This window comes from Caretta caretta, chromosome 3 (genome assembly GCF_965140235.1).
Source record: "Caretta caretta isolate rCarCar2 chromosome 3, rCarCar1.hap1, whole genome shotgun sequence".
NCBI classification, from domain to species: Eukaryota; Metazoa; Chordata; order Testudines; family Cheloniidae; genus Caretta; species Caretta caretta.
This window is the reverse complement of record NC_134208.1, coordinates 147,852,272-147,864,781: the sequence shown is the minus strand read 5'-3', so window position 1 is coordinate 147,864,781 and position 12,510 is coordinate 147,852,272. Positions and strand designations below refer to the sequence as shown.

At 42.4% G+C, this 12,510-nt stretch overlaps 1 protein-coding gene across 3 annotated transcripts in view; it reads right to left on the bottom strand.

Annotated features, from left to right (window-relative positions):
• The window catches only part of TTC27 (tetratricopeptide repeat domain 27), a 182,670-nt gene that overhangs the window by 161,775 nt on the left and 8,385 nt on the right, over window positions 1-12,510 (bottom strand). For all 3 annotated transcript variants that reach the window (XM_048843605.2, XM_048843604.2, XM_048843606.2), the window contains one exon: window positions 8,272-8,401. In XM_048843605.2, the coding sequence (XP_048699562.2) occupies window positions 8,272-8,401 (130 nt within the window). The remainder of the gene's footprint in view (window positions 1-8,271; window positions 8,402-12,510) is intronic.

Here is a 12,510-nt window from a genome sequence, read left to right as displayed (position 1 = left end):
GTATAAGAACTGCAAGAGTCAACAACACTATGAGAGTGTTAAATCCCTCCTAAATATTATAAGTACACTATGATTTTGGTTACAGAACTCAATGCAAAATAGTTTTATTTTATTTTTTTACTACTTAAAAAAAAAATTGGGGCAGAAAACAATATGCAGAGGGAAAGCACAAGAGTGTGTTGGTGGGGGAAAAAAAGGGTGAGAGGGAGAAAGACGCATGCTGCTCTTGCATGATGTCTTTTAGGTCTAATAAATCTAGACTATAGCCTTGAGGATTTTTACTTTCCAATAGACCCGCAATCAAAACCTCAAGGGACTGTACTGATGACAAGCAGTTTTCCTAGAATACAGAAACTGAAATACATACTGGAGAGATTACTTTTAGTGACTGCTCAAAGAACACTCTGCTAAGCACAAAACCTGTACTCACTTCCTACCGATAGCTCTATTCAATAATTTATGAACTCAGAAGTGGAACAACAAAGTATACTTCAGAAGGCATTCTAAATATTATTTTAAAAAAGATCTCTGAAGCACAGCTGATTACGCATTCATTTCTACAAGCCTTAAATTAGTCTTTCCGTAACTAAGATCAACTGCAGGCTGGACACTACTCCCCAGGCCTATTGTAGTTCCTGAAAAAAAAAAAAAGTTAATTGTATTATAGCACATGCTCCTTGCACTGTGCTCCTCTAGAGCCAAACAACCAGGGTCAGGGAGTCAGAACTGGAGTCTGGGTTACAGCCAGGGAACAGAGGGTAAGCTAAAATTGTACGCTGGTTTGCTGGGCTGCCTTGACCACTTCACATACTGAATTAATATTTCGTCATGTTTTGTAGGAGGCCTGGCTTCACTCTCTAGCTACCCAAGCCTTGTCTGCAACAATATTCTGCAGACAGCCCTCTAAGAAACTCCTTTCTCCTGTATATGCATAGCAAGAAGGGAGCTTGTAGCCAGCTTCAGCAGACCACCATGTCTTGCCTCCTGCAATGCTCTCAAGGCAGCCTGGGTCAACACCTGCTTCCCCACGTCTGCCTGAACAGTTGTTGTAACAGTTTCAGGGGTTCATCTTTCAGGACACTGGGTTCCATGAAATTCTCCAGGCAGCTCAGTTGGCTTGTCCATACTTCTGACTCCCTGCACTTTCTGGATAACTTAGACTAACACAAACCTGATGGATTCAAGAAATGAAGTGCCAATTTGAATGTGTGAGAATAGGGATTCTCAAAGCTTTTACGAAAGTCCCATTAGCTAAAAGAGTTTCTCGTTAATTTAAAAGTGGTCTAAAAAATTAACTGACAGGTGAAAGGTCAGCAGGAATTGTTGTTTGTTTTAAACATCCTAGGGCTTGTCTACAAGAATACTTGTTTCGTGGCAAGTGGAAGTGTAAATCTAAGTGGCCGTATAGACCTTATTGCCACACACTAAAAGTTCTCCAGTGCTCTTTAATATACTTCCATTTCAAAGCAGGCTAGCACCAGGCTAGGCCAGGGTAGATTTACACCTCAGCTTGCTGCAAACTAAGTGTTCATCTAAGCCCCAGGGTGCTTAAAGTAAATAATTCCTGCTAGCCTTTCATCTATCAGCTAATTTTAACTAAATGAACTAACTGCTAATGTGGACTAAGGGCTAGTCTACACTGGAAGTGCTACAGTGGTGCAGCTGCACCAGTGTAGCTGTGCCGCTGCAGCACATCTGGTGAAGATGCTCCATGCCGATGGGCAAGAGCTCTCCTGTCAGCATAATAAAACTAACTCTGCGAAAGGCGGTAGTTAGGTCGGTGGGAGAAGCTCTCCCGCCGACATAGCATTGTCCACACTGGTGCTTCGGTCGGTGTAACTTACGTCACTCAGGGGGCAGCTTATTCACACCAGCGAGTAACAAATTACACAGATATAGAGCTTTTCTACATGCCAGGTTAAGTCTTCACAGGATCAGGGCCACAGATTGTAAACTTTTTACCACAGGGGCCACTTTTTTTAAATAAAAAACAAAGGGGGGGGGTGGTTGTGATCTTGCTTATAACCTGGGGTATTATCAGAATACAATTATTTTAAAAAACAAATTTATCCTATTTACCAAGACAATATTAACTTTCCTTAAAGTAACTGTAGCATCCTTACATATTAAATAATTCTCCCATAACCTGATCCCAGCAAGTTCAGTCCAAAAATTGAGATGTACTTTTTTTTATTCAGAGCCATTATTTGTCAGCTTTCACCATTCCGCATACAAAACCTGAGGCAATGTCAGGTAGACTATTTAAGCAGTCAAGTTCCTTAATGGGTGCTGTGCATTCTGAGATCACTTCAGGGAAATAGAACACATACCTACTACTAAACTGTCAGCTGTTCCTCCATTTGGAAGTTATTACACTATCTCAATATCTATACTCATAAGCATCAAAGCATAATTCAATTCTGTTAAAGATCCCACATGAGTATTGTTGAATTTACCTATAGTTTAAGTGGGGATAGGATTAATTCAGAGGGGAAGAATAAATGTATACACCCTTACGAACACATTGCTCGTGCAAGGTGTCTATAAGGACCCTACATATAGCTAATCTAAAAAACAGTATTCGCAATTTGTTCTTTCACCTGATTTATCCAGGGACAGAAATAATTATGGTCAGACGCAGTTATCAATGCACTCAGAGCACAATTATAATTAGAAATGCCTTCAGAGGTTGCTGCTGCCTAGGAGTCGGAGTGCGTGTCTGCTATCAACCCCGGAAGTGAAGCTGTACGAAGGAAGAGAGTAGGCAGAACAAACAAACCAAATGGCATAAAGTTAAGACCAAGCTCATAAAGAACTTTGAAAACAAGAAGGGTAGTTTTGAACATGTTCCTGAAATGAAGGAGATGTAGAGGTGGGGAAAAGGAAGGCCTACTATGGTATTTAAGATAACATAACATAATTGTGTTTCTTTATTCTTGAAATAGGCAGCAGCTCATTTAAGTATGGAAAGTTGGGACTTGAAGTGGTGTAGGAGAAGGCATTGCAGTAGTTATAGTGACAGGTGAAGGAAGCATGGGCTAGGGTTTCTTAACACAGATAGAGAAAATCAGCAGCATTCTTTATTGATCTCTTTTAGTTCGCATATGCAGGGTGGAGAAACAATGGATTCAGAGAGAGAAACAAAACGTCTCAACTGGACTTTTATTTTGTTAATTGATAGAGTATTTCTTCTGTTTTTCCCCCATATTTCTTGATATAATCTATATCAGGACAAGTACTAATATGTAGATGGGTTAGATATTAAGGAAAGAATAGAAATCTGAAGTTTATGTTTTGTATTTAAACTGTCTAGGTTCCGGGAGTGGGAGACATGAACAGGGGTAAGGGGGCCGAGGCTGGGAGCGGGGCTGGCTGGCGCTGCCTCCCCATCCCCCATGGGGCTGGCCCAGAATCGAGCAATGCCCCCTTAGGGGGTGTGCCCCACATTTTGGAGACCTCTGTATTAGCTGATCTATGATACAAATGCTGGACTTTATAATCCTTCCAAGGAAGTTAAAAAAGTACTCTATGAAGTGGACAAAGGCAAATCAATATTAGTTGCTGCTGGATGCTAAATCAGTTGTTAAAATCCATCTTACACAATAATGTCCATATATACTAATGCTTAGAATTTATATTAAGATATTAAATCAAGTTTACTGAAGCTACAAAGTTTAAAAAAAAGAGGAGTTTGTGCCTTCTTTGCTTCTTTTTGATATATAAAGGCAGCCTAAAAAAGTCTATCTTACAAATGGCAGAAATGTCAAAATAAATTAAATAGTTTTAAATCCTTTGAACATCCTTTCCTCTCTCAATGAGGTTTCACGTGCTCAGCTGCCAATATCATAATCCTCCTAATTTCATTGTGGACTCTTGAACCCCAAACAAGATCTGAACTTCTAATGTTAAATACAATCAGGAAATTTCAGGCTCTTTATATATTGGAGACCAGCAAACTGAAAACACCCAAACAGACTCAATTTGTTTTTTTTGGTCAGGTCACCTTTAACATACTCCAAAATAATAGGTCTGCTTTTAATATGAAAAATACCATGCCTGAATTTAAATATACTTAGAAATATATACCTGCAGACTACACTATGACAGGCTAACCTCACCATTCAAAAGTAATTAGCTTCCCAGCAGAACATGAATTAAAGAATTATATTTTTAAATTACACAAAACATTGGATGCATATTTTTCTATTATAATATTTTCATTATGCTCATTTAATCATTTCCTTGATACTGTAGTTTTTAATCACAGTCACTTATATTGCTTTAAATCTTTTTCATAATAAAATTCTATATCCAAAGTAAGTCAGGTATGGATGTAAAATTAGCAGATAATACTTAAATAGAAATGGACCTTGTGGTGGTGAAGAGTCCAATTTGATAAATCACTCAATCCACTAATATCAGAGTTTCAATTAAGTCTAATTAAAACCATGGGTAACAGAGAGGATTTGTCAGAAGCAGAGATCATTCCTTCAGAAGATAAGGTTAATTCAATTTTATTCCAGGAGGTTCTCAATGCAGATATTCCATATTCCATTTAAATTCAGTGAAGTCTTTCTATTTGTTCTTTCATTATTTTCTCAAATAAGTAGCTTAGTACAGCGATTTTCAAACTTTTTCCTGGGAACCCAGTTGAAGAAAATTGTTCATGCCCGCGACCCAACAGAGCTGGGGATGAGGAATTTGGGGTGTGGGAGAGGCTCTGGGCTGGGGCAGGGGGTCGGGGTGCAGGAGGGGGTCAGGGCTCTGGGTTTGGGGCACGGGGTTGGGGTGCAGACTTACCTCCGGTGACTCCCAGTCAGCGGCGCAGCCAGGGTGCAGAGGCAGGCTTCCCACCTGTCCTGGCACCACGGACCGTGCTGTGCCCTGGAAGTGGCCAGCAACAAGTCCAGCTCCTAAGCAGAGGTGCGCAAGTGGCTTCACGCGACTCTCACCCGCAGGCACCGCCCGCCTCCTGGCCAATGGGAGTGCAGAGCTGGTGCTTGTGGCAGGGGCTGTGCGCGGAGTCCTGTGGCCCCACTGCCTAGAAGCAGGACCCGGTGCTGGCTGTTTCCGGGGCGCAGCGCAGCCGGAAAAGGTACGCACTAGACTGCCTTAGCTGGGCAGCACCACTGATGGGACTTTTAACGTCTTAGTCAGCGGTGCTGGCCAGAGCAAGGCAACCCACTGCCTTACATGCCACGACCCAGTACTGGGTTGTGACCCATGATGTGAAAAAAACACTGGCTTAGTACATTTATCAGTACTTTCAAGCCATATGTTTTACTCTTAATGTTATTCTTGTATGGTTGTGGCTGCCTGAGTGTACACACTAACCATGATGTCCAGTTTTAGTTCCTTAGTGTCTCAACAAGTTGCTAAACATAAGCTTACAAAATGCACAGTTGCGGCAAAATCACAAGCAGATATAATATTGTGCTATTACGGTAAAAACTCTGCTAACCCTCTCGGTTACTGAAAGGAATTAGGCCTTGGGGAGAAAAAAGTTAGATCACCTACTGTCTAGAAGACAGTTCAAGATGGCAGTGGTTGGTGGGAGCTCTCCAGCTCCGTACAGGCTAAGCTAGAAGTCCAGCACGGATTCCCTTCCTGGCTTTTGGGTCGACTGTGTGCTGAGTTGCCTGACAGCATAAGGTCCCCAGACCATTTTTGGGGGAAGGGGAGAAGAGGCAATTTTTAACATTGTTTTTGACTAGTTAGGAGGCTGTCAGTAGTCAGCTTCTCCCTCTTTAGTCTGCCCAGCGCTCTACCCCCACCTTCATTCATTCTCACTCCACTCTAGTCACGTTGTTGAAGGAGGGAAAGGAGCAAATTTAAGCAAAAGCAAACACTTTGCCCCACCTCCAGTCAAGACCATGGGGAGCACTAAGATGTGGATCCTCTAGTCCCTCCCCTGAAGGCCACTGAGAGGGTGAAGAAGTTAGGTTTCTCTGTTGCTTTGATTCCAATATTCTAGGACAGAGTTAATACTAAAGAAACTATGCTGAACCACAGATACAAAAACACTCATCAGTGCTTGCTGCACTGCTCCTTTTTGCTGTGATCCTGCCAGGAGCAAGAGCTAAAAAGATGAGCAGCCAGCACTTGCCCATTCCTATTCACTAGGGACAGACACACACAATGACTCACTAGGGTAAGCGTTCATCACACACTAAGAATAGTATCTACAATTAAACTAGCTATGATACAACTATTCTTGTACAAAGTTCTGTTTTCTCTGTGCAAGAATTGATATCAAAGTGGTGCAAAGAAGCTCCCTGATCTGTTTTAAGGAATGGTTATGTCAGCAGCTGCAAGAGCAGCAAAAAACTGATGATGATGATGATGTATACTTTTACTTGTCCAAGATTTAACTAAAGGCATCAGCTATTGTATTCTTGTAAGTAGATATTTGCATCCGCTCTAACTTCTATTAGTTCAGGAAAGGAGATATAGTGAAGTCTTGGTGAGAAAGCAGCAATTACACGTCAGTCTAACTACATACTTCTAAAACATAATACTTCAAAAAGTTATTACTTTGTTGTATATGAAGAAAAAGATTCCAAAGTAAATAGAATTATCCACCAGTTCTAACTTTGAAAATTCCTTTGCTATCTTGTAGGAGTATCATGTATCTCAGTAATATGAAAATGCTTAATGATAACCCTATTTATTAAGGGTTTGATCCTGAAAAGGTGCTGAGCATCCACAACTCGTATTGAAATCCACCTCAGCTATAGATGCTCAGCATGTTTTGGGAACATCAAGCCTGAAGCTTCCCTTCTATACGACAATCTTGTTGACAGTCCTTGAGAAATAGCTTCTTTGTTAACCATTTTAATTGGATCAAAACATTGTAGGTTAAATACTCTCACAGAAATTATGAATATACAATATTGCAATTAAAACCTCTGCCACATCCCAAATAAATTAGAGAGATGCCTTAAACCAGGGTGGCCAAACGCGGCTCGCGAGCTGCATGTGGCTCTTTTGCACTAAAAGTACGGCTCATGGAGCCCTCCATCCACCACCTACCAGACTAGGGCAGGGGGAACTTGGGGTGTCAGCCCCACAAGAGGTGCCTGCCAACGCTTGGGGCTTCAGCAGGAGTGGGGCTGGAGCTCTGAGAACTTCTGAAGATTATAGTATGTGGCTCGAAGAGTCAGTAAGTTTGGTCACCGCTGCCCTAGACACTGCCTCTAACTGTTCTGTTGATACTGATTTTTTTTTTTTAAGGTACCATTTCGTTCTGCAGTCTGACCAGGTTGAGATGTTTGGAATAGAATATGACAAATTGGAAAGGGCTGGGGGGGAAATCCCTGTGATTCCAGAATCCTTGCTATTCTATGGTTTCAGAGTAGCAGCCATGTTAGTCTGTACCCGCAAAAAGAAAAGGAGTACTTGTGGCACCTTAGAGACTAACCAATTTATCTGAGCATAACCTTTCGAGAGCTACAGCTCACTTCATCGGATGCACGCAGTGCAAAATACAGTGCGGAGATTTTATAAAAAAAACTAGTCGGAGAACACTTCAATCTCTCTGGTCACTCAATTACAGACCTAAAAGTTGCAATTCTTCAACAAAAAAAACAGACTCCAACAAGAGACTGCTGAATTGGAATTAATTTGCAAACTGGACACCATTACATTAGGCTTGAATAAAGACAGAGTTGATGTGTCATTACACAAAGTAAAACTATTTCCCCATGTTTATCCCCCTTTTGAATCTAGTGCTTTAGTCTAATACATGGCCATGGAAGCCTATTAAAATATGTGCTTGTGGAGAATGGCTGGGATTATCAGGGAGTTAACAAGGCTAAGAAGAATGTTTTCATACAGAAAATAGGAATGCTTTGGATATACATCAGATCTTTGCAAAAAGCCATAATCTCAGAGTCACTGAAGTTTGCTTCTCAGGAGTTTGCAAGACACAAGTTGTCACAGGTTCTTTGAATGCAACATTTCTGTACCTTATGTTTGCTAGACACCAAAGTGTCCACTCTGAAATACTGTCGAGACTGTACCTGGAAGAGGTTCATGCAGAGAAATGAGAAAACCCCATGATACTCTTACATTTACCCCAGCTGGAGCAAAAGAATTTGGGGAATCGCTTCAGTTTCAGAAGTCCACTTACAGATAGTAAATGTCTATTAATCCATATTTCCCGCATTTGTTTAGTACACCTGTATATGCTTGTTTCAGGAGACATGTGCTATCAGCGAATAGAAGTGACAGTAATTAACCAAAATGCAGCTTTTTAAAATGTAAGCATACCTCACAGAACTGGTGTAGCAATGAAGATGGCAAAAAGTCCTGAGGCTGTAAGTGAACAGGAGGTCCGGTCCAATTGCTCTGAACAAAGAGCTGCAAACTGCCTACACCCAGCAGAAATATCAACCTTTGTCTGCAAGACAGATAATCAAAGCAATTAACTGATGATTTTTTCATCAAAAAACATTAGAACAGATTTAGTCTCATACCAACTAAAAAACCCTTACAGCCTTAAAATTTGCTATTTCTTACTGAAAGAACCAAAAAAAAAAAAAAAGGAGAAATACAGTATCCAAGGCTGTAGAGCTGTGGGGGGGAAATAACGAGAGTATGGATATTTATATGGTCATCAAGAACATTCAGAATCATCGTAATTAATAAAGAGTATTTTAGAAGCAATATTAAGTCTCATGCTTCATTGCTTAAGCCAATCTCTATTAGAGATCAGGGTAAGGCCTACCGTGGGGAGCAGATTAATTCACATCTGCATACTACAGGAGTCTTACACCTTCCTCTGTAGGATTTGGTACTTGCCAGAAGACTAGACTACATGGACCTTGCATGTGATCCAGTATGGCCATTCTTATGGTCTGGTCTACACCACAAAGTTATGTTTACCTAGTTGTGCATGTGTCTACACTTAAATGCATTTCCCATTGATAGGTTTCAGAGTAACAGCCGTGTTAGTCTGTTTTCGCAAAAAGAAAAGGAGTACTAGTGGCACCTTAGAGACTGACCAATTTATTTGAGCATAAGCTTTCGTGAGCTACAGCTCACTTCATCGGATGCATGCATCGGATGCATCCAGTGAAGTGAGCTGTAGCTCACGAAAGCTTATGCTCAGATAAATTGGTCAGTCTCTAAGGTGCCACTAGTACTCCTTTTCTTTTTCCCATTGATGCAAGTGCCCCGTTATGCCAACACAGTAACACCACCTCCCTCAGTGGCACAGAGCCATGGCCAATGTACTTAGGTCAAAGCAGCATGAGTGCAGACACTGTTATTTAAGTCAACCCTAACTATTCTCCAGAAGCTTTCCCACAATGTCCCACGCTGACCACTCTGGTCACCATTCTGTACTCCACTGCCAAGGGGTCATGTAGACCAGTCACTCCTCCTGACCTTTACAATCGCACAAATTTTTGAAATGCCTGTTCCAGATTGCCCTGCTTGACAAGTGCGTTTAGTAGCTCTCCATTGTTGAGTGCAGCTGGCCAGCTGACCATGCCAGCACATGCTCCTAATGTGCTCCTGCCTGGAGGAGACAGATTTTTGCATCTCCTGGGCCTGCAGGGAGAAATGGCTGCGCAGGCACAGCTCTGAATCAGCCTTAGAAATGTCAACATCTATGAACAGATTCCTTGGGGGATGCAGGAGAAGGGGTACAACAGAGACCAGCTGCAGTGCCCTGTGAAAGCCAAGGAGCCGCAGCAGGCATACAAGAATGCCAGGCAGGCTAACAGTCAATCTGGTGTCGAGCTGCAAGCTTGCTGCTTTTACAATTGGCTGCGTGCCATACTCAGCAGAGACAACCCCCCCCCCCCCCCCCCCCCCCCCCCCCCCCCCACACACACACACACACCATGGATACCTCCAAAAAGCCCAAGTCACAGGCCCCTGCTGTGAACAGCAAGGAGGCGGCCGTGGAAGAGGAACAAGGAGGAGGAGTATGGGGGAACAGATGACCAAGTGATCCAGTTGTGCAGCAAGCCAGGACCTGTTTTTGACTCCATTTCAGGTCAGCTAGTCCAACACAGGCAAGCCCAATGCAGGGTAAGTGTGTAGATAAATTTTCAATTACAGGAGTGGCACTCCCAAAATAGCAGGGAACATCTTTTGACTTTTCATTCATTTACTTGTGCTAGAAGAGGAAGTGGTACAACCAAGAGAGGCAGAGTTGCAATCTGCTTTTCATTCCCCTATAGAGTTCGGTGTGAGGATCCATGCAGAGCAATTTGTTTATGTACACAGAGATGTCCCTTGAATCCTCCTGAGAGATCTTGATGACACCTTCATGGAAGTCCCCTGCTGCTACCATCGTGGACTTTAGGGTCTCCCCCTCCACACCCTCAAAATGCTTAAACCAAATAAGGAGGAGAAAGAAGAGGGACTTGGGATGACATGTTCAATAAGATCCTGCAAATCAATGCTAAACTGGACTGAACACAGGGCCTGGAGGGTGAATATTGCAGACAGCCTGGAGAAGGCAAGTGTGGAGAGAAAAAAGGCCCAGGAGTCCCAGAAGGAAAAGGAGAGGAAGATGCACGAGGGCATAACAGGGCTTCTCAGGCAGCAAACACAGATATTGCAGACTCTGGTGGACCTGTAGGTTTGCCTCCCTCACAGCCCATTGAGAACACAATATCCCACCTCAACACTCCATGTGGCATTGGGGGTCACAGCACTATCCCTAACACTGTATGCTGAGGGACATTAAGGACTATCACAGCTTCACATACACTAACCTGTGAAAGCCAGGGTTGGTGTATAAGTAGCTGAAATGGACATGAACGTTCTTTCCCTTTAATACATTCATAGAACAGAACTTAAGTTTTTAATTTTTTTAAAATTACATGGGGGTTTTTTGCACTGATTTTGTTACAGAATAAAATTCTATTATTTAGAACATAATTCATCTTTATTAGTTCACAACATATGTAGCCAACTGCTCAGCAGTTCTGAAAGGAACCAATTACCTGTTACTGCACAATTTCACACAACAAATAAAATCAGTCTCAAACAAAATTAATAGGTGCACTGGCAATATTATATTCTTACACGCACAGCAACCACCACATTTCAACATTACCAACTGTAATCTGCTGGTCGGGAAAGAAAGTCCCTGCTTGCAGCATTCCAAACAGTCTTGTGTTCTTAAAGATGTGCGTATGATGCACCTTCCCTGACCAGCCCACACTGATGTTGGTAAAGTGTCCCCAGTGATCCATTAACACTTGCATTACCATAGAAAAGTAGCTCTTTCTGGTGCTAAAATAGGGATATTCATGCCATTTATTGCCACATTGCAGTTTGGGAACCCCATTTGTGCAAAACTATCCACTATGTCCTGCACATTTCCCAGAGTCACAGTCTTGTGTATTAGAAGGCAATTAACAGCCCTGCACACTTGCATTCCAACTATCATGGTGGATTTCCTGACTCCAAATTATTACCAGTCAATCAGAAATCAATCTGGCATCACAAGTTTCTACAGTGCGATCACAACTTGCTTCTCCATTGTCAATGCAGCTCTCACGTTGGTGGCCCTGTGCTGGAGGGCTGAGGCACAGATCCAGGAATGTGGCTTTGCGCATCTGAAAGTTCTGCAGCTACTCCTTATCATCCAAAACCTGCATTATAGTGCAATAACACCAGTCAGTGCTCGTTTCTTGTGCCCAGAAGTGGCACTCTACCATCTCCAGCTGTTCCATGACCATCATCCAACCTTGAATTGGTTCTCACTATGTCCCACAGCAATCAGTCCTCCAAGAAACTGTTGACTCCCCTTACCAGTTGGCCAATAATTCCACTGTCTATTGCTTGCTTGTTAAATTTTTTAAACAAGCACCTTTATGTTTTCTTCCATGCACCATCTCTCTCTCAAGGAGAGGAAAGGAGCAGAGGCACAAGTGCTGCTGCTCTTTTAACAGGATGAGAGGTGCCATCGAAGTTATTTTTGAGAGCGGGAGGAAGCAGAGTGGCTTGAGCTGCTTTTTTCCCCCCACAGGGAAGATAGGGGACAGGGAGTGGAACAGGCCCAGGGCTGCTCTTCAAAGAATGAGAAGTGGATGGTGAGGGGGGAAAAAGGAGCAGAGATTTGTGAGCTACTGCTCCTTTAAGAAGGGCAAGAGGAGTAACATGTACCAAAGACCTAGGTACGGAAGAAAGAGCAGTTGAGAGGCAGAAGACCTTCTCACATCAGGAGTACAGCAACAGATGCAATGAAACCCTGTAAAGAGGTAGAGTCCACTGTAAATTCATTGGGGTGTGGGGCACATCATTATTTCAGGGCTTAATTTAAATCAACAAGATGCATCAATGCTGAATACTATTTATCATCAGATGATAATATCTTGAACAGTTAAACTTCAACTTTCAAAAGACTCATTTCTTTAAAGTGCACCACAGTGGGCTAGAGAGGATGTATTTCAGCTTGGCGATTAGGATTAGACCTTAGGCTAGTACGTATTGGGTACATTTTTCAATCCCTGATTGAGTGTCTTTTTTCTTTATATACTCCGA